Source organism: Silurus meridionalis, chromosome 14 (genome assembly GCF_014805685.1).
Source record: "Silurus meridionalis isolate SWU-2019-XX chromosome 14, ASM1480568v1, whole genome shotgun sequence".
NCBI classification, from domain to species: domain Eukaryota; kingdom Metazoa; phylum Chordata; class Actinopteri; order Siluriformes; family Siluridae; genus Silurus; species Silurus meridionalis.
The window spans coordinates 19,349,904-19,374,624 of record NC_060897.1 but is presented as its reverse complement, the minus strand read 5'-3'; the positions used below and the strand labels follow the sequence as shown (position 1 = coordinate 19,374,624).

General features: G+C 43.1%; 2 protein-coding genes and 1 non-coding gene across 3 annotated transcripts; all 3 read left to right on the top strand.

Annotated features, from left to right (window-relative positions):
* The first annotated feature begins 242 nt into the window (after positions 1-242).
* On the top strand, positions 243-23,302 carry LOC124397198 (biorientation of chromosomes in cell division protein 1-like 1). The gene is made up of 36 exons (XM_046866728.1): positions 243-417; positions 613-651; positions 1,135-1,180; positions 1,263-1,305; positions 1,832-2,020; positions 2,525-2,663; positions 2,746-2,894; positions 2,981-3,155; positions 3,237-3,418; positions 5,261-5,274; positions 7,115-7,236; positions 8,259-8,383; positions 10,524-10,720; positions 10,875-11,309; positions 11,470-11,512; positions 12,080-12,228; positions 12,334-12,497; positions 12,707-12,803; positions 12,892-13,003; positions 13,090-13,177; positions 14,893-15,351; positions 15,510-16,918; positions 16,978-17,207; positions 17,487-17,554; positions 17,770-19,870; positions 19,986-20,041; positions 20,147-20,219; positions 20,594-20,646; positions 20,723-20,765; positions 20,998-21,062; positions 21,143-21,200; positions 21,286-21,368; positions 21,505-21,580; positions 21,672-21,780; positions 21,899-21,973; positions 22,200-23,302. The coding sequence occupies exons 1-36, from the start codon at positions 412-414 to the stop codon at positions 22,321-22,323; spliced, it is 7,596 nt and encodes a 2,531-aa protein (XP_046722684.1). The 5' UTR covers positions 243-411; the 3' UTR covers positions 22,324-23,302.
* Positions 5,132-5,213, top strand: trnal-aag. Its single transcript has one exon. It is a non-coding gene; the product is annotated as a tRNA-Leu (tRNA).
* LOC124396708 (biorientation of chromosomes in cell division protein 1-like 1) lies at positions 7,008-12,803 on the top strand. The gene is made up of 7 exons (XM_046865940.1): positions 7,008-7,236; positions 8,259-8,383; positions 10,524-10,720; positions 10,875-11,309; positions 12,080-12,228; positions 12,334-12,497; positions 12,707-12,803. Exons 1-7 carry the CDS (start codon positions 7,120-7,122, stop codon positions 12,732-12,734), a joined length of 1,215 nt encoding a protein of 404 aa, XP_046721896.1. The 5' UTR covers positions 7,008-7,119; the 3' UTR covers positions 12,735-12,803.
* Positions 23,303-24,721: the final 1,419 nt, after the last annotated feature.

The window sequence follows — 24,721 nt, the reverse complement described above, 5'->3', positions numbered from 1 at the left end:
TACTTCAGTATATATATTTAAGCAAACATATTTTTTTAATATCTTATTATTTTTAAATATCTCATATCTTTTTTAATGTGTTTAATACAATAATAATTTATGCAAATTTAATAAAGTATAAATATAATCAATTTATCTTAACACAGCAATACCAATTTTTATATATATTATATTTTATAAAATATATAAATGTAATGTTTTATATGTACACTGACGATCGGATTGCGATTTATTTTACCAGGAAGTACACCAGCCAATCACAGACAGCCGGAAGTGACGTCGTTGGTTTTGAACCTGTTGGCGGTTTGTCCGAGGAAGAACACAGACGCTAGTCGAGAGAAAGTGGTGCCGCTATATCGAGAAAATACATTTTTATTTTTAAGTTTTACTTTTAAATAACTTTTTGGGAACATGCAGGTAATTAATTGCGATATTAATATTAACAGAGTGATGAGTCGCGTCTCGGGTTATTGTGGAAGCGGGAATAATCCTTGTTGTTTAGGGATTTAAACGGAGACGTTACAAAATGGCGGAAGGGAAACAGCGTTATTGTGGATGTGGTTCATATTGAGCGCGTTGATTTCGTATTTTATGTGTGTTTTTTCTGTCTAGAATAAGGAGAACCGTGAGCCCAGAAGCCTCCTTACACAGGTAAGAGCAAAGCAAGGAGAATAGGGACTGGAGGTGGGTCTGGCTGCTGCTCAGTCATTAGTCTTTGTGTACTTGTTGTATAAAGATATAATAAATAAAATAAATGAATAAAATATAGATAGACAATGACTGTACAGTTTGTGGACGGTATGTAAAACTGCAAATATTCCATCAGTCCAAAGGTGCAGGGATGCTTTTTTATTAAAAAATGATACCAACAAGGCACTATTTATATTTGGGGGATCATCCTGGGGTTAAGGGCCTTCCTCAAGGGCCCAGCAGCTTGATATATAAGCATAACGTGTATATACACACTGAGCATTAGATCAGGTTTGATACAGCTTTTGTATGCAGAAGAATCATCTTTTTCTGTTCGTGTGAATTTCCTCACCTGAGCCTTTATTATGACTTATGATGATGCAGCAGTTGTTGGAAAATGACTTCGTCCGAAGGGTTCAATTGTTCTCTGTTTGCTTTCGACAGACAGTCGGACCGTATAGAGACGAGATGAACCCCGGCGCTGTCATTGGTAATCCTGATTTCCATGGAAGAAACCATACAACACAGTGCTAGAGCTCTGAATGATATTTATTTATTTATTTTTCCTCAAGGTGCTGGTCCTGGCCGAGTCCCAGTGAAACCCAGTTCACAGAAGTAAGTTCTGCATCTGGGTATAAGTTGTAATAAATATGTCAGCAACCATGTGCTCCTTCAGGTGGCTGATCATGGATCTGAAAATGAATCTATAGAAAGCAGATGTGGAGTATCAGCACATCTGTGCCTAATTTGCGCAAAAGCTTGCGGAAAGAGTTGGATGAGGCTGTAACAAAAGTGCAAATCATGAATGCTAGATTATTATTATTTTTTGTATTTGTGCAACTTGCTGATTTCATAATGCCATAATTTCCCTCAGAGGATCAGTAAAGTATATCCATCTCTTCTAGAAGCCCCTAGAAACTGAGCCTGGTGTTATTTTGGGTTCCTCTAATGCAGGAGGGTCCAGTTTTTTATGTTAGACAAAGGTGCGGGTCTTCATTCCAATAAAGCCATGCCAGAGTCCGCCTGTTTAGATCTTCGTTTTCACTGCTCTAATGGCTGTTACCTGGTCGATTCTAAAGGGGTTCATTTATTATTTTATGAATTTGTTGTCTATGGTATAAATTTGTGTTCCCCCCCCCAGGAAGTTCTCGATTAAGGACTTTGATATTGGTCGGCCGCTTGGAAAAGGCAAGTTCGGGAACGTGTATTTGGCTCGGGAGAAGAAGCTGAAGGTTATCGTGGCGTTGAAGGTGCTCTTTAAATCCCAGATGGAAAAGGAAGGAGTGGAGCACCAGCTCAGGAGAGAGATCGAAATCCAGTCCCACCTCAGGTAGCTGTTGTTCTTTCATTTAAAATAATCATTCAGCTGAAGTTAAAAGCGGTCAGGGGAAAGCAGCTTCATGAAATCCCTGCATGCGACGTTGATCCGATTTCGATGTGCATATTGACAAAAGTATTGGGTCACCTGACCTTTTCTGTGATATGTGGTTCTTTTCACAACTGTTGTGAGCTCCTTGAAGATCTGGTTTACATGCTTCATCTCATCCCTACTGAACACCTTTGAGATAAATGTGAACGCTGACTGCACCCCAGGTCTCCTTATCTACACACCAGTGCCCGCCTTTATTAATACCCTTGAGGCTGATGAACACAAATATCCATAAGCACGCTCCAACATCTAGTGGAACATCTTCCTAGAAGAATGGAGGGAATTATAAGAGCAAATTGGGACTAAATGTGAAATGCGATGCTCCAAAATCACATATGACCAGGTGACCCAATACTTGTGGAAAAATAGTGTATCATTCTTCTTCTCCTTTCTTCTTGCACGTAGGCACCCGAACATCCTGCGTTTCTACAACTACTTCCACGATTCATCGCGCGTGTTCCTCGTCCTGGAATACGCGCCGCGCGGAGAGATGTACAAAGAGCTGCAGCGCTGCGGCCGCTTCAGTGATCAGCGCACGGCCACGGTCAGATTCCATTCCTTTTAACGCTTCATTCGCTCGCAGCACGTAGCTATTTTTGAAACATTTGTGTTGCGTGTCTGCGCAGTTCATGGAGGAGGTCGCGGATGCTCTTCAGTACTGCCACGAGAAGAAAGTGATCCATCGCGATATCAAGCCGGAGAATCTGCTGCTGGGCTTCAGAGGAGAGCTCAAGATCGCCGACTTCGGCTGGTCCGTCCATGCGCCGTCGCTACGGTAGATCAAAATATCTGTCGAAAACTTTCTTCGAGACGTTGGTTGATGCACGGCGTAAGCATTGTGTACGGTGATTGTGTGTGCAGACGACGCACCATGTGCGGCACTCTGGATTATCTTCCTCCCGAGATGATCGAAGGGCACTCTCACGACGAGAAGGTGGATCTGTGGTGCATCGGCGTGCTGTGCTACGAGTGTCTGGTGGGGAATCCTCCTTTCGAGACGGCCAGCCATTCGGAAACGTACAAACGCATCACCAAGGTACGACTCCGCTTTTTTTTTAATCATTTTCAAATCAAATGCCCCGAACCACGACTTTAACCTCGAGTTTGCGTTTCGCAGGTGGATCTCCAGTTTCCCAAAATGGTTTCAGAAGGCGCCCGGGATCTGATCTCCAAGCTGCTGCGACACAGCCCCTCCATGCGTCTGCCTCTGAAGAGCGTCATAGAGCACCCGTGGGTGAAGACCAACTCGCGACGAGTCTTGCCTCCTGTCTGTCAGCCCAAACCCACTCCTTCACACTAGCCTTCATTCCCACACTATGCTTTTAATCTCTTCAATAAAAAAGTATTTAATGAATACACTGATGCAGATGAGGGTTTTTTTTTTTTCGTAAGATTTGGCAACATTCTGTCTTTCAGTGTAAATAGGTGGAGGGGGTCGATCCAAGCACGTGTGGCTTCAGCATGGTCAGTGTATTTATAAGCCTTTCCTTGTATCTGCACTCATTGACCATTTTATATTATATTGAGATGCACTTGGCACACGCCGCTAGTTGGTGTCTGCTGTTTGTCACGTTCTTACTGCTCCATCCATCAATGAAAAGGCACCAAAGTATATTAACAGCGTGCCAGAGAGATGCTAATATCTGGATATTTTTGGTTGGTTGTTTTTTTTTTTTTTACCTTGGTGGTAACATGTATGTGTACTGTTTTGTCTGTACTTTTATACACTGTTGTTTGTACCTTTTGTGTGTGTAGAGCTTTTATGGACTTTGTGGCCAAACTACATGGAACCAGTTTCACAATGACCACCTTTTGATGTTTGAATAAAAACCTCGTGGATTACTTAACAAATGCGTACTCTGCTGTTTCATACGTTTTTTTTTAATTTATTTATTTATTTTAACTTTTGTCTTCAGTTCGGCTTCATTTGTTTAGTTCCTTACATTTTATAAGTTTTTACTTTTGATCTAACTTTTGCCTTCAACTCGGCTTCCTATAAGCGTGTTTCTTATTAATTTATCCCTAATGAGCAAACCAGTGGTGAATGAGTTGATACGAGGGAGGAACCCATTCTTATCCGAGTGGCACTGATTGTTCTTGTGTTCTTGAAAATGCATGCTAGACAAGTTACCCTTTTCCTCAAAGTGAGGTTCATCCAAATCTCGGTCAAAACACCTCGTCCTTTAGAGAGATACGTGTTCGTTTGGTTTCTATGGCAAAATAAAAACTAGGTCATGTAACTGAAGAGGTTAGTTGACCAAACAAATGTCCAGATGTTTCACTTAATTTACAATGAAAAATCCTCCCTTAGCAGGAATAACAGCTGTAGACGCTCATAAAATCAGCTAAAATACATGCCTCCAAAACTGTCACTAGTTGGAGATCTGTTCTTTCTGATCTTGAGATCCAGTTCAATAGGATGTAGGTGCGGTAACTGGGCCGCTCTTTATGTTGTTTGCTCTCTAAATAACCCTTACAGAGTTTAGATGTTTGCTTAGGCCCATTGTTCGCTTGCGTGGTGTGGAAGCATGGAATGGTTGCCATGTTGGTTCAGTAATCCATGAATAAGTCTCCAACCTTTTTCGCTCCAAAAACGACCCCAAACCATTAAGCTGCCATCTCCATGTTTGGCTGTGGGATTGTGACAGTCTGCTAACATCATCTCTCAGGTTCTTCATATACAGAAATGTCAAAATTTGACTCATTTTCAAAATCCATGTGGAGTTTTGCCTTTTAATGTGAAATATTTATAGGTAATGAACCTGTAACAATTGAAAATATGGGAAATGATCTCATTGCATTATTTAATTTTTTATTATTTATTCTATTTATGCAGATTGTCAGAAATGTCTAAAGAAATAGAAAATTAACTGTGGACACCTTTGGAAAGAAGTTCATTGATTTTCACCCAAAATATTGTGAGGTGACGATAACACTTGTAGAAGCTTATGAAAATTAAAAAAACTGGTAGTATCTAGTTATTTAGAAGCAGATTCCACAGTGGGTTCTACAGGTAGCGTGGCCGAGCGGTCTAAGGCGCTGGATTAAGGCTCCAGTCTCTTCGGGGGCGTGGGTTCGAATCCCACCGCTGCCAATAACTTTTTCTTGTGTACTCTACCTAATTCAGTATTCTCATATCAGTCACAAAGATCACTGTATTACAAATAAACATATACTTAATAAAACATCTAAAGATTTCGTAGCCCCTATTGTATTTTTTGTTAATATATATATAAACTTTCGGCTTCTCCCATTAGGGGTTGTTTATTTAAATGCGTTAAATAATTTCAAACGGCAGAGGGCGCTGTGTGTCACAAAGGAATTACTTGTATACTATTCGTATCTATTGTTTGAGTTATATACTGTCATTCAAAAATTTATAAATGTGTTGTTTTACATTCTATTATGTTTTATTAAATAAAAAGACCAAAATGTATACAAACAAGTTTACAAAAGAACTTTCAAAAGAAGAGAATATTTGTAAGCCAATAGTTTTGTCAGTTGCAGGCCATAGATTTCTCACATAGGCTTTCAGTGTGTGTCCTGTCTGACTCAATCCACCTCTTAATACCATCATTATGACGCCACGGCTTTAGAAACCATCAATATTATAGAGAAACGCAGCATGACAGATCGCTGCAACACAGCGAAAATGAATGTCATTACTAAAGCAAGAAACAATGAACACAATTCAACAAGTCTCCTTTCACTGTAGCCACAGCTGCATCTGCATACATCATCTCTAGCAGAAAGCATCAATTTCCTTGCATGTTTTTCCATGCAGCGGTTTTTCCTGGGGATTTAAAAGCAAGGCAAATTGTGTGTTGTGTAAATTCTACAGGAACGAGAACCCAAAATTATTAATGGTTCATGAAAAATTTTGGCGCTGTTTTGGACCTTTCCTTACAATGCCCAGCTTTTCTTGAAATGTCTGTCTTGTAAATGTATCTGTGACCAAATCAGTTTCTTCTTGGTCAGCCATTATCAAAAAACAGCTAATAAATTGGATTGAGGAAGGATTGAGGAAAAAGGAAGGCCAAGGAGGAGGTTTATGGATGTGGTGAGGGAAGACATGCAGGTAGCTGAGTTGAAAGAGGCAGATGTAGAGGACAGCGGAGTATGGAGACAGATGATCTGCTGTGGCGCCCCCTAATGGGAGAAGCTGAAAGAAGAGGAAGAAGATGTTGCGCAAATGCGTCTACTTCACAGAAAATTTTTATTTATATCTAGAGAACCACTAGTAAAGAACTGTTTCTGGTACGGATCAGGGAGAGTCAACCAGTATTGTAAATACACAAAACCGTAAATTGTTTCGACATACTTCAGACAGGAAGTAGACGCATTTGCACACATACGAATTGTGTTTTCGGTACAGATCGATTAGCCGCAAAGCTACCAAAAGCCAATGGATTGTCCCCGGCACTACGTGATGCGACGGCTGAGATCTGACCGGATAGAAACCCCACTGTAAAAAGACTCCATGAAATGAAGAGAATAGACAATTGATATACGATAATTTAACACACATTGATGGACAAAATATTAAAATATAAGGTAGTAAATCTGATAAAGTTTAGTTATTAGGTCTTGTTTTATGAATGACAATAACAATAATGATAGAAAGTCATTAATATGTTCAAAAAATAATAAAAAAAAAGAACAAAAACTAAACCACATGGGGGGGGGAGTGAACATATTATGAAATGTATCTTTATTTATTTATTACTGTGTACTTAAGAAAATCTTGAAGGGAAATTTTTGATAAAATTTTCATATGTTACAAATAAAAATAAATAAAAAAATAATTGTTTTTGTGTGTTTGTGCTTTTCTTTTAAAAAGCGTGTCGTGAGTTTTACTTCCTGTGTCAACGAGCGACATCCGGTTCATTCACGTTCTCCACCGAAATCAAAATAGTTCCTTACACACAGGCGTTGAAGCTCAGCGCGAATCCACCGGATATTATTATATTTCTTATTATTGTATAATTATAACAGCCCGGATGGCGGGTTTACCCCCGGGTGACCCCCAGTTGGTCGCCATGATCGTGAATCATTTAAAAACACAGGGACTTTTTGACCAGTTCAGGAGGGACTGTTTGGCGGATGTCGATACAAAGGTAAGGAGGTTGGTTGTTTGTGCTAAGCTAACCGGCTAATGTCACAATTTAGAATGAATACAATGGAAAGTGAATGAACGGATGAGAGATCGAAATCAAATCAACATTTGGTGTGATGACCCCGTACCTGCAAAACAGCATCAATTCTTCTCAAATCCGTCACTCAGTCTCTTCATGTCATTCCTGACAAACTCAATAATCCATTGTTGTTCTTCCTCAGTGCAGAATATACACTGATCAGGCATATGACATTATAACATTGAGCGATGAAGTGAATAACACTGATTATCTCTTCATCGTGGCACCTGTTAGTGGGTGGTATGTATAATAGTTAGCCAGCAAGTCAACATTTTGTTTTCAAAGTTGACGTGTTGGAAGCAAGAAAAATGGGCAAGCGTAAGGATTTGAGTTTGACAAATTGTGACGTCTAGACGACTGGGTCGGAGCATCTTCAAAAACCGCAGCTCTTGTGAAATGTTCCTGGTCTGCAGTGGTCCAAGGAAGAAACAGTGGTGAACCGGCGACAGGGTCGTGTTGAGCGAAGGCTGGTCCGTGTGGTCCGATCCAACAGACGAGCTCCTGTAGCTCAAACTGCTCGAGAAGATCATGCTGTTAATGTTCGATGTGTCAGGACTGTTTTGGCAGCAATATTTGCAGATTGCAAATTAGAGGTGGAACCAGAGCTGCCAGTATGGTCAATAAGAGGAATAGAGTCGCTCAAAAAAACACTCTTTCCAACTGTGCTGAGCAGAAAAGCATCTCCGAAAGGCACAACACACCGAGGTTTGAAGTGAAAGGGATACAGTAGCATTACTCCTTTTACTTCTCTCAGCTAAAACCCGAATCTGATGTGGTCTCGTGCAGTTACAGGCGGTCTACTCATTGCAATGTGTGTGTGTGTTGCGGTGCTTTTCAGCTCAGCACGGCTGTAAAGAGCAGTTACTCTAGTTCCCTTTCGACAGTCTGTGCATGTGTTGCTGATAAAGTGATGCTTGATGACGTTTTCTGTGAATCTGTTCCAGCCTGCGTACTTGCACTTGAGACAGCGAGTGGACAACTTTGTGTCTAATCACCTGTCCAACCACACATGGAGTCCTCAACTAAACAAGAACCAGCTGAGGAACAGCATCAGGCAACTCGTGCTCCAGTACGTATCATCCGACCCAGACTGGACTGTCGGTCGATTAGCGTCATCCTAGATTTGTCCATTTTCCCAGACGAGTGTACTGTTACTTTAACAAATCATTAGTACTGTTACCGAGACGTCTGCGCTGTTACTGAGACGAGGCGTCTGCACTATTAGCGAGACAAGACTTCTGTACTATAACCAAAATGTACTGTAACCGAGACGACACATCTGTACTGTACCTGAGACAACACGTATGTACTGCAACCAAAACAGCGAGTCTGTACTGTAACTGAGACAACACGTATGTACTGCAACCAAAACAGCGAGTCTGTACTGTAACCGAGACGACACGTCTGTACTGTAACCGAGACGACACGTCTGTACTGTAACCGAGACGACACGTCTGTACTGTAACCGAGACAACACGTCTGTACTGTAACCAAAACAGCGAGTCTGTACTGTTACCGAGACGACACGTCTGTACTCTAACTGAGACAACACGTCTGTACTGTAACCAAAACAGCGAGTCTGTACTGTAACCAAAACAGCGAGTCTGTACTGTAACCGAGACGACACGTCTGTACTGTAACCGAGACGACACGTCTGTACTGTAACCGAGACGACACGTCTGTACTATAACCGAGACGACACGTCTGTACTGTAACCAAAACAGCGAGTTTGTACTGTAACCGAGACGACACGTCTGTACTGTAACTGAGGCGACACGTCTGTACTGTAACCGAGACGACACGTCTGTACTGTTACCGAGACGACACGTCTGTACTGTTACCGAGACGACACGTCTGTACTGTTACCGAGACGTCTGTGCTGTTACCGAGACGAGATGTCTGCGCTATTAACGAGAAAAGACTTCTTTACTATAACCAAAATGTACTGTAACCGAGACGACACGTCTGTACTGTAACGGAGACAACAGGTCTGTACTGCCACCAAAACAGCGAGTCTGTACTGTAACCGCGACGACACGTCTGTACTGCAACCAAAACAGCGAGTCTGTACTGTAACCGAGATGACACGTCTGTACTGTAACTGAGACGCGAGATGACACGCCTGTACTGTAACCGAGACGACACGTCTGTACTGTAACCGAGACAACACGTCTGTACTGTAACCAAAACAGCGAGTCTGTACTGTTACCGAGACGACACGTCTGTACTCTAACTGAGACAACACGTCTGTACTGTAACCAAAACAGCGAGTCTGTACTGTAACCAAAACAGCGAGTCTGTACTGTAACCGAGACGACACGTCTGTACTGTAACCGAGACGACACGTCTGTACTGTAACCGAGACGACACGTCTGTACTATAACCGAGACGACACGTCTGTACTGTAACCAAAACAGCGAGTTTGTACTGTAACCGAGACGACACGTCTGTACTGTAACTGAGGCGACACGTCTGTACTGTAACCGAGGCGACACGTCTGTACTGTTACCGAGACGACACGTCTGTACTGTTACCGAGACGACACGTCTGTACTGTTACCGAGACGTCTGTGCTGTTACCGAGACGAGATGTCTGCGCTATTAACGAGAAAAGACTTCTTTACTATAACCAAAATGTACTGTAACCGAGACGACACGTCTGTACTGTAACGGAGACAACAGGTCTGTACTGCCACCAAAACAGCGAGTCTGTACTGTAACCGCGACGACACGTCTGTACTGCAACCAAAACAGCGAGTCTGTACTGTAACCGAGATGACACGTCTGTACTGTTACCGAGATGACATGTCTGTACTGTTACCGAGACGACACGTCTGTACTGTAACCGAGACGCGAGATGACACGTCTGTACTGTAACCGAGACGACACGTCTGTACTGTAACTGAGACGCGAGATGACACATCTGTACTGTAACCGAGACGCGAGATGACACGTCTGTACTGTAACTGAGACGCGAGATGACACATCTGTACTGTAACCGAGATGACACGTCTGTACTGTAACTGAGACGCGAGATGACACGTCTGTACTGTAACCGAGATGACACGTCTGTACTGTAACCGAGATGACACGTCTGTACTGTAACCGAGATGACACGTCTGTACTGTAACCGAGATGACACGTCTGTACTGTAGCGGATGAATGAGGATCATACTGATTCACCATGTTGTTTAATGTTGTTTGTTGCAGGTCAGGCTTGCTGGAGCAGGGCGTCGATCGGATTGTAGCGCAGGTCGTCGACCCCAAGGTTCAACACACCTTTCGGCCACAGGTGGAACGTGTCGTCCGTCAGTTCCTGTCTCCGGGCAACCATGTAGAGGAGGAGGAGCCTACACACGCCCTCACACAGATTTTGGAAAACCAGGAGGCTTATCTGTCGTCTCCAGGTAATGGAGCTCACGCAGTTCCGATCTCGCCTCATCTCCTTCCTGTCTTCCTTTTCCTTCCTTCCTTCCTTCCTTCCTTCCTTCCTTCCTTCTGTCTTGTGCTATTTTTCTCTTTTAGCTTGATGCATGTATATTGTCTCTCCCCCCTCATCAGTGATCCCCTCGGCTCCAGTCTTTGACGCCGCCCCCTCTCAAAGTCAAGATCCCTCAGTGATAATGGCACAGGACGAAGGAGAGGAAGATATGTGCCTGGTAGAGGACGAGACCGAGCCAGAAAGAACAAAGGAGGTGGAAGAGCAGGACGAGAAGCTCGAGGGGAACAAAGAGGAGACAACGAGCAAAGAGCTAGAGGAGGATGAGGAGAGACCGAAAGAGGCGACGGAGGTTGGCCAACAGATGGAGGTGCCTGTGGAGGTCAAGAAAGAGGAACAAGAAGAAGAAAAAGGGGAGGAGAAGGAAAAGAAAGGGGAAGAGGATAAAGAGAAAGGAGAGGACACGAAAGATAAGAAAGGCTCGGGGAAGAACAAGGAGGAGAGCAGCGCCGACAAACTTCATATCCTCCAGAAAGCGAGAGAACGACTGAAAGAAGGTAGCTGAGCATTGCATTATCTTTAGATGTCTATATATGTATATATCATTTGTTTGTTGATTTGTTTAGTTTTTTCCCCCTTCTCTAAACTATATGAGCAAATGTTTGTGGACACCTGAGCATAAGATGTGTTTTTCTGAACATCCCGTTCCATATTTAGTCCCCATTCGCAGATATAATGGCCTCCACTCTTCTGGGAAGATGTTCCACTAGATTTTGTGGAGATTTTGTGCTCATTCAACCACGAGGGTGTTAGTAAAATCGGGTATTGATGTAGGCTTGAGGGATGCAGTCAACGTTCACATTCATCCCAAAGGTGTTTTATAGGGTTGGAGCTCTATAGCTGGAAGATCTTCCACTCCAACCCATGTAAAGCATATCTTCATGGAGCTGGCTTATGCTGGAACAGGTTTGAGTCTCGTAGTTCAAAGAGAAGTTCTAAAGAGTTTAAAGTTCAAAGAAAGTTTGTAGGAACAGTTTTGGGGAGGTGCCAAATATGGGTGGAAAAGTCGGGTGTCCCAATACTTTTGACACACCTTTAATGTGTCTTGTATAGAATAATATTTTTTAGGTTATTCAATACTAAAATGATATTGAGTGGCATATTGATTTTACAGTTTTTTTAAATTATCTATTCATCAAAATCCCAGATGTTGCTGTCTTCTTGCCCAGATGTGTAGTGCAGTCGCTGCACCTTCAGTGTAGGATTTACATATGTGATATACTGGTTAATAGTCTCGGATTCTATTTGCTCCTCCGTGTTGCTACAGAATACTCCCTGGAAGATTCGGATCTAGAGGGTCTGAGCGACATCACGGTGAGTTCGGTCCACACGAGCGACCTTTCGTCTTTGAAGACGACAGCGAGGACGAGGAGCCTCCTTCCGATACCACCGAGGAAGGAGAGATCACCTCAGAAGGTACTCATTAAGGAGCGCTGCGTTTAAATCCTCGGCTCTGATTGTCGATTTATTGAATGTCCTCGTATATAAGAAGGTCTTTCAGTGTTCCGTTTCCACGTGCAGATGAAAAGGTTCAGAAGAAAGGAGCAGCAGACGATTCGGACGAAAACAAGGAGAAAAAACCCCGGGGTTCCCGCCAAGGCTACGTTCACAAGCCTTTCCTTTACTCGCGTTACTACAGCGACTCTGACGACGAGGTTACCGTGGAGCAGCGACGTCGTTCCGCTGTGAGTGGTCAGGGTTGCACTCTCAACTATGGGCGTGTGGTCTCGAGATGGAAACTAATCTAGTAAAGTAGGCACACAGCATTACGCTGGAAAGGGGGAACATATCTCAGGCTTGGTAGCTCAATACACAGGTCTTTCCCTCAGTGGTGAGAAGGTGAACGTTTTATCTTCTCCTCCCCCCCCCCCCCTTTTTTTTTTTTTGTTACCAGGCGAAAGACAAAGAGGAAAGATTGCTGAAGCGGCAACAGAACCGGGAGCGTCTTGAGGAAAAAAGAAGGCAGAAGGCGACGCAAGCAGAGCTACAGGGTCAGCATTAATCCAGATTCATTTCCATCATTATTTACATTATATTCATCTAAATATTTGAGGTGTGTGTGTTCGTTCCTCCGCTAAGCAGAAAAGGAAAAGCAGGAAATCCAGAGACCTCAAAGGAAAGAAGCACAGAAAGAGAGGAAAGTCCTGGAAAAGAAAGTGGCACTCAGCAGAAAAAGGAAAAGAGATTCACGGTCTGTGTGGGGTTTTTTTGTGGGGGGTGGGGTTATTGCGTGCGTCCACCAGGTCAACATTCTGTTTTACTGTATTTGGAATGCAGGAAAGAAGACGACTCGGCTGCCAAGAAGAAGAGCGACGGAGATGCTGAATCCGTAAAGAAAGATGTGAGCCTTTTGTCTTTCCACCAGGTGCGACCTCTTTCTCTCTTTTCTCTCTCCTGTCTTTCTGTTTTTCTTACATCGCACTCCAATCTTTTCCATCTTTTATCTTTTCACCTTTCTGTGCTACACGTTGCACACAAAAGTTTCTCACTTGTTCACAGTGGGGCTGTAAAGGGGCAAATGTCCGGAAACTTTTGGAAATATGCCAAATGAGAAACTTACTGGGAACTTTTGGGGAATTTTTGGGAATGGATGGGAAATAATTTAAAATTTTGGGAACTTTGAATGACATTTTTTACTTTACCTCAGAATACGAATTTAATTCGCAATGTGAAATATTCGTATTCTGATACGAATTTCCCCATAAGAAATAATGTAAAGTGGGATAATTTGTTCCAACTGACCCCAAATATTAATATAAAAAAAAAAATACAACCAATATGCACTCATATTATTTCATATTTAGCATTTAATAATAGTGGCTTAACATCTAAAAGAGGAAAACATGATCTTTACTGGGTACTTTACCTTTGAGAAGAGTGATTTCTGGCATGATGGAGATGACGTTCAGAGCAGAAGGAGGGAGAATTATTGTTTGGAAGGAGACGAATCTCCTTCCACTATGATATCTGGCAGACTATCATCACTTACTATTCTCTTTTTTGACGCACTTTACTTCGTTTCACTACTGACTTTCGATTTGTATTCTGAATTATACGTATTCGGGGGCAGTCATATTCAGAGGTACCACTGTGTATATATAATATTTCACAAAATTACTGTTTGCTTCTGTATTGTTGATTAAATAAATGAGCATAAGAGACTTTCTTTTTAAAACCTGTATGGTAACTAAAATTGGCTAGCAGAAGTTAGAAGAAAGCATCACAGCTTGAGCTAGCTAGTCTCAAAAATGATCAATAAAATGTGCTAGCTTACATTTAGTAGATCTGATTTACTGGCTGGCTACTGTATACATGCAGTTATTTACTAGTTACACTTTAATACCATTTTTAAATATATTTACCCAAGTGATATCAAAACTTACTTGAATGGATGTAACCTTTTTTAAAGATATTATTATTATTATTATTATCATCATCATCTCTCCTAAATGCCTGCTCAGTGTATTTGTTTTTTCAATTGTATAATTTTTTTTGCACACACAGAATAAGGATGTTTGAAACATAGATTTATGTAATATTTTTGAATACTCACAAAAAAGGACATTTTTGGACATTATTTTGTGTGCATGATTCAAGAAATGATCTGTATTATAGAGGAATGCACAGTACATGTAGCGGGTAGGGTCTCAGTAACCAGCATTAAAGTTCCCAGTTTATTCCCATTGAAAGTTCTATGGAAATTTGCAACCGTAATTCACAATAGTAAAGGAAATACAGCAAGTAGGAAAGAAAATGTCTAGATAATGTGTTACTTCCTTTTAAATCCCAATGGTATTTGCAAGCTACCAATTATTCGTGTGATGGTAAACATTATAAGCTTTCTAAGAATCCTGGCCCACTATTCCAGCAGATCGTAACTGCTTCACTGGGAAGAATGCGATTGTTTGGCAAACATTTACTAAATGTTTGCAACCTTGCTCATATATTTAAAAGAAAATGTCTTTAGCAACCACATGCAGTTTAATAGAAGGTACATGCGCCGCAAAATTAATGTTTAAGAAATTACAGTCCGCGATCTCAGTTATAGTTATAATCTGTATTGTACTATTGTCCATGTAGGATGCAGTGAAGTCTAAAGCAATCTCTCAGAAGCCTGTTAAGAAGCTGTCTGAGGAGGAGCAGCGGAGGAGAAAGAGCCTTTCAGAAGACTCGAGCGAGCCACGCAAAATTCTCGACAAAAACCGTACCCACTCCTTCATCCTGGACCTGGAGCTGGGAACTGAGGAGGCCCTCAGACAGCGAGGCGTTGGCAAGAATGAGCGGCATGCCCGAAGAGAGAAAGAGCGAAAAGAGAACGAGAAAGAGCGTAGTCAGTTCAGACAGAAGCCGGAAAGTAAGAAAGGAGGAGACAATCTTGCAGAGGAGAAGGAGGGAGGCGTGGTGAAAGTTACAGTTGATGACAAAGTAGAGAAGAAAGGGTCAAAGGTAAAAGGAGACAAGAAGGGCTCGGCGTCGGCAAGGGAGGGACGGCTTTCTGTGACTGAGGGGTCGGCCCTAGAGGAGGGAAACACCAAGGATGTTAAGAAAGAAAAGATACCCTCTGAAATTATGAAAGAAAAAACAAAAGGAGAGAAATCACTGGGAAAGTCGGACTCAAAACCGCAGCATCGTCTGGATTCCACTGGCTCCATAGAGGATAGGTCTGAGGGTGAGACTGCTTCTGATTTCATTCGAAGAAAGACAAGCCGCCTAAAGACATTTTGAAACGGTCAAAAAGTCACCCAGAGGGTAAATCTCTAGAGAAGCTCAAGGCCAGGCAAGATGGCAAAGATGTGGGGGCTGGTAGTAAAGACAAGAGCTCCACTTTAGAGGCCCATAAATATAGCTCAGACACAAGGACCAAGACTTCAGAGGCAAGTCCAAAGGTAAAATCTGTGCCAGAAAAAGCAAGATCCAAATCTAGAGATGACTTAAAATCCCAAAGTCCATCGGTGACCAAAACAGACAAGAAGGCCCAAAGTCAGGAAGCCAAGGGTAAAGCCGGAGTGGCTCCTATCAAGCCAGAGTACACCAAGGAAAAGAAGAAGGAGGGAGTGATAAAAGAAGACAGAAGAGTCTCGGAGGACCGAATTGAGAAGGGGAAAGATGCAAAGAGCGCAAAGAAAACAAGTGAGAAAAAGACAAATGATTTCGAGAAGAAGGGTGGAGACAGTGAGAATGAACAAAGAACCCCTGAAGTAGATGATCTCTCTTCCAGTTCCTCTGCTCCGTCAGCAATTGCTGATGAAGTTGAGACTGGAGGCGGAATGGATTTTCAGACTTCAAACGATCAAACGCGGCCAGCTCCGAAGTCCCTCACAACATCTGTCCTTACAACTCAACAAGTCTCAGATTCTCTTTTTAAATCAGAGGTTAGGACCGCACAGTTCTTGGAGTCTTTACCTGTGAGTCATGTCTCAAACCTACAGACTTTAGATTCTGCACCAGAGTCTGATTCCACAGACCAATCCATCTCTAAGTCTTTGAGAAAGCCTGATCTAACTTTAGACTCACAAGCTATGGATACAGAGTCTGATCATGCTGCCTTACAATCCACAGACGTGGAGTCAAATCTCACAGACCCACAAGCCATGGATACAGAGTCTGAACCTACAGCACCACAAGCCAATGCTGTACAGTCTGATCTTGCATCACCACATTCTGAATCATTACAAAGTCAACCTACACAGTATGATCTTGCTATACCACCACCACAACAGATTTCCTCAGATTCACAGCAAAGGCCTGAGCTCATGAACTTCTCAGAGTCTAATCTAACTGTTCCTGAACCAGATACTCCTCACACACGGCTGCAGTCCTCAGATTCAAGCCCAGTGTCCATTCTCCCAGCCCCTGAGTCTTCAGACTCTATTCCAGAGTCTGATCTCATGGTTGCTCAGCCCTCAAATGTAAAAAATGAACTCGCAGTCCCTCAGGGTTCAGACACGCTTCCTGCTGATGTTTACAGCACTTCTGTTTCTGACGACATGTATGACGCCCTAAGCGACATCACTCCAGATCCTGAGGATGAGGAGGAGGCCACTATAAGACTCTCTGAGACCCAGGACCAGCACCGGAACATCCCTGCGGAGGCTGACGCCCTCTTGTCTTTAATGGATGTTTGCGCTTCTGCAGCTGTGAGCAGCTCCACTGGCACCTCTGAAGCAGAGACTTCTATCCAGGATGCAGATATAAAGATGAAGGAAGCAGCCTGACATTACTCTCTATGGATCCAGATCAGGGAGTTTTGCCGAGTTTTGTACCTGAAGATGCACATGTTGCTGGCCAGCAGGTGGAGACTTTGCCCACAGACCTGGTTGATGAGACAAATGTGATCGAGCCACCAGAAGAGGTTGCTGCTCATGACCCGGAGGAAGCAGAGGAACATGCTGAAGGTTGTGTTTTTTTATTCAATTTGTGCCTGTGATCTAGATAACACAGTAGAATGTTCTAGATCACGAATGTTAAATATTGAATGTTCTGCTCCAGCCAATCCAGTGTCCCAGATAATGCACTAAAACCTGTTTTCTAAAACCTGTCATATCACGCAATGTTATGATGTTTGTGCTTATGGTTCTGGATTCTGTAGTAGATCAATATCTTTGCCAAATCTTTTATTGAAATTTTTGCAGTGTTTTGTATTCTCAACAAACAGATTCCCTTTTTCCCTCCAGGTATAAGCAGCACAGCCATTGAAGGAAAGGCCACAGACATACTGTCTAAGGAGGAGGCGACGTCTGAGGTGAATTAATTAATATCTTATCTGGTATAGAGAAATTGAAACTTGGCCATGTTGCAGGTGTATGTTGTGAATGGTATTTGGCAGAATTAGTGTGATTCTTATCAGCTGAAATGTTTAACTTTTGTTTGTTTTGTCAGACTTTATAAAAGATTTATCTCAGCAAATAATGTGGAGTATTTGTACTAGGCCTGAATCAGTTTTCTTTTTGGCTGCAGAATAAAGCAGGGACCAATGGGCAGGATGCCCATGGGCAGGAGGCACAGGCTCCAGGGGTTAATGCAGAACAGTCCCAGGTGCAAGAGATATCAGACCTTCAAATAAAGGAGGCACATGCACATGAGGGAAATGCACAGGAAGTACCGGAGGCTCAAACACACGAGGCGGAAGAACAGGAGCAGGAGCTCCCGATCCACGAGCCAAACTTGGAGGAACAGGACGTGCAGATGCAGAAGCCAAACATAGAGGAGCTGGAGGCACAGATGCAGGAGTCAAACATAGAGGAACAGGAGGTGCAAGTGCAGGAGCCAGACCCACAGGAGAAGGAGCTTCAGATTCAAGAGCCTAACATAGAGGAAAGGGAAGCACATATGGAGGAACCAGACACACAGGAGAAGGCGCTTCAGATTCAGGAGCCTAACATAAAGGAAAGGGAAGCACATATGGAGGAACCAGACACACAGGAGAAGGAGCTTCAGATTCAGGAGCCTAACATAGAGGAAAAGGAAGCGCATATGGAGGAACCAGACACACAGGAGAAGGAGCTTCAGATTCAGGAGCCTAACATAGAGGAAAAGGAAGCGCTTATGGAGGAACCAGACACACAGGAGAAGGAGCTCCAGATGCAGGATCAAAACGCAAAGGAGAATGAGCTCCAGAGGCAGGAGCCAAACACACAGGAGAAGGCGCTCCAGAGGCTGGAGCCAAACACACAGAAGAAGGAGCTCCAGAGGCAGGAGCCAAACACACAGGAGAAGGAGCTCCAGAGGCAGGAGCCAAACATACAGGAGAAGGAGATCCAGAGGCAGGAGCCAAACATACAGGAGAAGGAGCTCCAGATGCAGGAGCCAAATATACAGGAGAAGGAGCTCCAGATGCAGGAGCCAAACATACAGGAGAAGGAGCTCCAGATGCAGGAGCCAAATACACAGGAGAAGGAGCTCCAGATGCAGGAGCCAAATACACAGGAGAAGGAGCTCCAGATGCAGGAGCCAAATACACAGGAGAAGGAGCTTCGGATGCAGGAGCCAAACACAACAGAGCAGGAGGGGCAGAAGCAGGATCCAAACATACCAGAGCAGGAGGGGCAGGAGCAAAACACACCAGACCAGGAGGGGCAGAAGCAGGATGTGCAGACACAAGAGTCAGAAGAACAAGAGGCACAAGTGGAGGAGGCTGAAATGCATGAGGCAAAGGCACAAGAATATTGGATACAGGAGAAGGAGACACAGGGTCAGGATACAGAAGCACAGATACAGGAGGCGCAGACACAAGTGGCACCATCAAAGGAGGCTCAGTTGCTGGAGGTGCTAAAGGCGCAGAAAGCCCAGGCACAGGAAGTGCTAAAGGCGCAGGAGTCACAGTCGCAGGAGGCTCAGGTGCAGGAAGTGCTTATGCCAAAGGAGGCCCTGGTGCAGGAGGTGCTTAAGCCACAGGAGGCCCCGGCAATGGAGGTGCTTAAGCCACAGGAGGCCATAGCACAGGTGGTGCTTAAGCCACAGGAGTCCCCGGCGCAGGAAGTGCTTAAGCCACAGGAGGCCCCGGCGCAGGAGGTGCTTAACGCAAAGGAGGCACCGGTGCAGGAGGTGCTTAAGCCACAGGAGGCCCAGGCGCAGGAGGTGCTTAAGCCGCAGGAGGCCCCGGTGAAGGAGGTTCTTAAGCCACTGGAGGCCCCGGTGCAGGAAATGCTTAATCCACCAGAGGCCCCGGCGCAGAAGGTGCTTAAACCACAGGAGGCCCCGGCGCAGGAGGTGCTAAAGCCACAGGAGGCCCCGGCGCAGGAAGTGCTTAAGCCACAGGAGGCCCCGGCACAGGAGGTTCTTAAGCCACTGGAGGCCCCGGTGCAGGAGGTTCTTAAGCCCCAGGAGGCCCCGGCGCAGGAGGTGCAAAAGGCAAAGAAGTCCCCAGCACAGGAGGCCCCGCTGCAGGAAGTGCTAAATATGCAGGAGGCCCAGGCACCGCAGGCCCAGGCACCGGAGGCCCAGGCAAATTTCCCAAATGCCCAGCAGCAGGTGGCAAAGACACAAGACGTGCAAACCCAGGAGCCACAGAAGCAGCCAGCAAGGAGAGGACGACCCCCGAAATTAATTAAACAAGCCAGTACGTTAAAAACTCCTGCATGTTTCATTTATTCAAATGCAATTATTTTTGCTGTTTCTTACACCATTACCATTGTATTAATCTAAGCGGAACCTGTTCTGTGCCCTTCTTTCAGGTAGTACATCAAAGTCAGATGGACAAGAAGAGGACAAATCCGATGTGTCAGAAGTGGTAAGTAGATTTTTGGCCCAACAAGTAATTTTGCTCTTTTGGACTCTTTTTCTGTTATCCCACACATGAGCCAAAAATACAATTTAAATTAAATTTTGTATTTAGGATGAACGTCTAGAAGGCCGAGTGACCCGTAAAGGACGACGTTCCAGTCAGAGAGCTTCAGCCAAGGAAACTGGTAAACTAATTTTTTAAAATACAGTTTTACACTTGCAAGTGTAATGTCAGTAATATCAGGTAATCAGATCATGAGTTTAAAACTCAGGTCCACCCAGTTGTCACTCCTTGGCCCTTGAGCGAGGCCCTTAACCCTCAGTTGCTCAATTATAAGTCGCTCTGGATAAAGGCATCTGCCAAATGCTCTAAATGTAAATGTATCAGAGTATCAGACAGCTTAATAGACAGACCAACCGTCAAGAATAATTTATTGAGGTTTTCTATGCTCAGGTCTTCTGCATCTTCGCAGCACTTGTCCATGTTTTTCTACATGACCCATGAATCTGGAAAATTGCTCATGATCTAAATGAACTGAATGTTACCATTGTTTCCTAGCATCAAAGCCTGAAGAAACAGAGGCAACGGGGGAGGAAGTAGAGCAAAAAGAGGTAACGTCTTAAACATATGCCCTTTTTAAAGAGGTGAGCTAAGTTTGAGATTTGTTCATGTTGTGCTTGTGTGCAGATGCGCCGAGGAAGGCGTTCCGGAGTTCAGGCGGCTGCTGCAGGTCAGTGAGTTTACACCTCCCTGGTGCATCGGTCTTGATGATAAACCAAAGTAGATGATATACCTTTCTCAGCATATTCTATGGCATCGGTTTCACCACACAAACCCTACTAAAAGTGTACTGAGTATTTATTTTGTTGCATAGCTAGGTATTGATCCCCTTTGTTGGATCTTATTAAAGCCCCCAGAGTAAAAAAGGGTGATAATTTGTAAATAAAATGTTTTTATTAAAGCAGGTAAACCGGCAATGAGGAGAAAGAGGTCTGACCAAGCTGAGGATCCAGAGAAAGAGGGAAAAGTGAGTGAAATGCTTTGTTTCTTTCTTTTATTAAAAAAAAAAAGAGATAGTAAGATACTACCATGCCTTTCTGCTCGAAGGAACTTGCAGCTGAGGAGAAGGATGAGGAGCCTGTGAAGAGAGCACGACAAGATAGTGGTAATCTCACACACACACCTTCTAATGTGATTGTGAAAAGGTGTTTGTGTATCATTGTCTTACTTTGTTCAAATCTCTCCATCAGAGAGTGTGACTGAGGAAGAAGAGGAAGGCAAAGAGGAGAAAAAAGAGGAGGACAGAGACACAGAGAGCTCTAAAGAGAAGGCTGTGAGTTGATTACGCATAGACTCTTGTCTCCTCCCTCACACACCCAATTCGCAGACCATCGCATTCACATGATGCGAGTCGGTGGCTAGTTCATGGCCCCTTAACGGACCCCCGGGTTTGCTTTGTTTTGTCGTAGGAGGAAGAGGAACCGGCGAAAAAGACTCCACGCCGAGGCAGATCCTCAAAGAGCACTTGTAACGCGGAGGATTCAGGTGCGACAGGACCGAGAGTCGGTTCAAGGTTGCGTTACCGCGTTTGATTCTCGATAGTGACACTATTTGTTTGATCACTTGGCTGCCTTAGAGAGGAGAGAAGCCGAGACGGAGACGGGGGAAGAGGACGAGAAACAGGAGGAGGAGGAAACCAAAAAGAGAGCCACAACACGTTCTGCGTCTCGGCTAGAGGCTGAGAAGTATTTCAGCGCCTTTTATTTGATACATTTGAACAAACCTCACATTTTTAATAGCTTTAAAATGTGCAATTCATTTGGGCGACTTGAGTTTTGAACATGGGAATTTCTTTTTGTGCAGAAATAAGCCGAATAAGCCGTCAACCAGAGCGGTGAGCAAACTGAGCGGGAAAGAAGAGAGCTCTCCAAACACACGGTACGTCTCTGTAATAATTTTAGTCGTCCTTGGATGCTTGTAGATTTCGAAAGCTAAAATCTGAAGACATTTTGTGGGCATGTGTGTAGGATTGTGTGTGAGCTGCTGTGGGTATAATTGTGTGGGGCATTGGATTGGTTAAGCACAGAGGGACATTTTGAACTGAAATATTTGCTCATGTCTGTCTCTCTTTATCTCTCTCTCTGTTTTTCTCTTTCTATCTCAGTTCCTCTCGTTCCCAAGGTGCTGCTGCAGTAAAGGGTCGTAAGAGCGAATCGAGCTCTCCAACACCTCGGACCCGTGCCGGCTTAAAAGCTGAGGAACCACCTTCAAAGAGAGCCAAGCGATGATGTCATTGTGTGTGTATTATGTATGTTTGTATGTATGTAGCCCAGTCACCGTAATGACATCACCATTTAACGCGATCTCTCCCAGCCGGAGACGCGTTTTTAACCTCAGTGACGCTCTCTCCGGCTCGGAATTGCGAGCGAGCAATCCGTCATGAGGAGTTCTGAAATGTTTGCCATCATGGTTGTGTTTTTTTGTTTTTGTGTGTACAGTGTGTTTAAAAATATTTCAATTATAAAATCCGCTTTCCACATACTCAATACAATCCCACAGCGTTCCAAAATCCCAGGACTAGAAGAACCAGCCATGTTTTCCTTACGGCATGCAGTGTATGGAATTACGACGCTCTAATCGAAAGTGCATTTTGTAACGTAAATCTGCGTTCTGGATCGAGGAGGCCAAAGAAAAATAAACACGATTTATTTTATTGATTAGGGACCGTCAAAAGTGCATGTTCTAGCACTTTCTCTACAATGCACTGTGCAGTATATTTCAGCAACAATCACCCTGTGCTTCCAATCATTTTCGAAATAGTGTAGATAGGAATGGGTTTGGTTCTATTTCCCGACCGGTATTCGTTATATATCCAGTATAATATTCGGAATCTTGGCAAGGTATATAATGGTCTGGTTGTCCTGCAAACCTTAGAAAGCCCTTGTTAAACTCTCATGATCATAAAGTTCGACCCACTCTTCATTCAATACTTTACTATATACAGTCGTAGGAGAAATAAGGTTCTCGAATTCCCCCCTCCATAAGAGTTATGCAAAAATATTTGCTCATTCCACATGATGGAAATGTTGTTTTTTGTTGTCGTTTTATCGTGTCGTTTTATCTGCTGAGCCTATTAGCGTGTTCAGTTGCATGCGTGCTGATCCTGTTGGCGTGTTCAACATCAAAACACTCATTCTGTGAATGTAAATATCTGAGAGATTTCTTTTATACACTAGCTTTTATTATAAAGGCCACCGGGACCATGAATGTGCACTGTGTCTTCTTTTCATTTCTGCTTCCCCGTGTTTCCTGATGGTCTAGAACTCTTGTGATCTGCTTGTCAACGTCGTTCTGGAGTCGAGTTTTCGGAAGTCTCTGATTCTATAGTCTGCTTTTTAAAGTTTTGGAATTCTTAAGCTAAAGCTTTTAGCAAGACGAAGTAAAAGAAGTTTCCCATCCCTTTGAAATACTACACCTTTCTCGTTCCAGCGAGTGTCGGCAGGGGGCAGCATTGACCAATAATATAGAGTCAGTCCTGGCAATGTACTATGGGGTAATGGGATCTTATGGGATAATGAAAACAGTTATTACTTAGGAATTGTTTCTGTTTGTTCTTCTCTCAATAGAGTTCGTGGTCATTCTTGAATATTCTGGAGTAAGTGGTTTTTTTAAATAGCCTGGAACCTCTAAGCACCATTAGGTAGGAATTATATATACTATATGATCAAAAACAGAGCATAGATGATCATTTTTGCAGCAAAGCCATAAGTTATCTAAGTTTTAATTCAGTTGAACTAAATCAGCCAATGCGAGGGTCATAACGAGTGCAATCTATGTAGACATGGTCGACCAAGTTCTAACCTTCCACTTTGCTCCAATTGCATTATTAGTATGTGCCCTAATAAACCCCCATTCAACTGTATTTAATGATCAAGAATAAGGGTGTCTGCCAAATGCCTGATCATAAGTCTTTTGTGGAATGACCACAAATCCTCACAGCCCTACTTCAAAATCTGGAGACTCGTAGAACAGCAAAGATGAAACCAGCTCTGTGGTCATTTCAATGGTTTTGGAATGGGCACATGGTGGTATGATGGGCAGGTGTCCATACCTCTTAGCCTAGGGATCCCCAAACTTTTTCGGTCCCAGTCCCCCAATAAAGAAAGGAAAAATGTATGTGTCATTTTTTCCTTTTCTTTAATGGTGGACTGGGACGGTCTGTAACATAAATTATTATTATTATTAAAATTATATTTTAAATGATTTATGCACCATATAAATGATGTATAGCCTTTTAAAAGCGCATTATTACTTTTATAATTATATTTTGTCATATTTATTAATATCGAAATAAAAACATATACTTACTTTTGCATATGCATAAGGTTGGTGGGTGGATCTTACCAATAATTAGCTATTTTAATAATAACGGATTTTAGATTGTTCCTGCTGATAACCGATTGATCAATGAATAGTTTTTAAAATGGATAGAAAAATAAAAAACGATGTAAAATAGTACTGAACTTTATTACAAAGATATTTAAAAAAACAGTTCTGAATGATAAAGGTAATAAAAATATATTTCTTAATAAATATAATTATATAATGAATAAATTATAAATAATAAATTCACACCTACAACCTGGAAAAACTATCGGTATGGATTTTTGCCGATGCACAATAGTT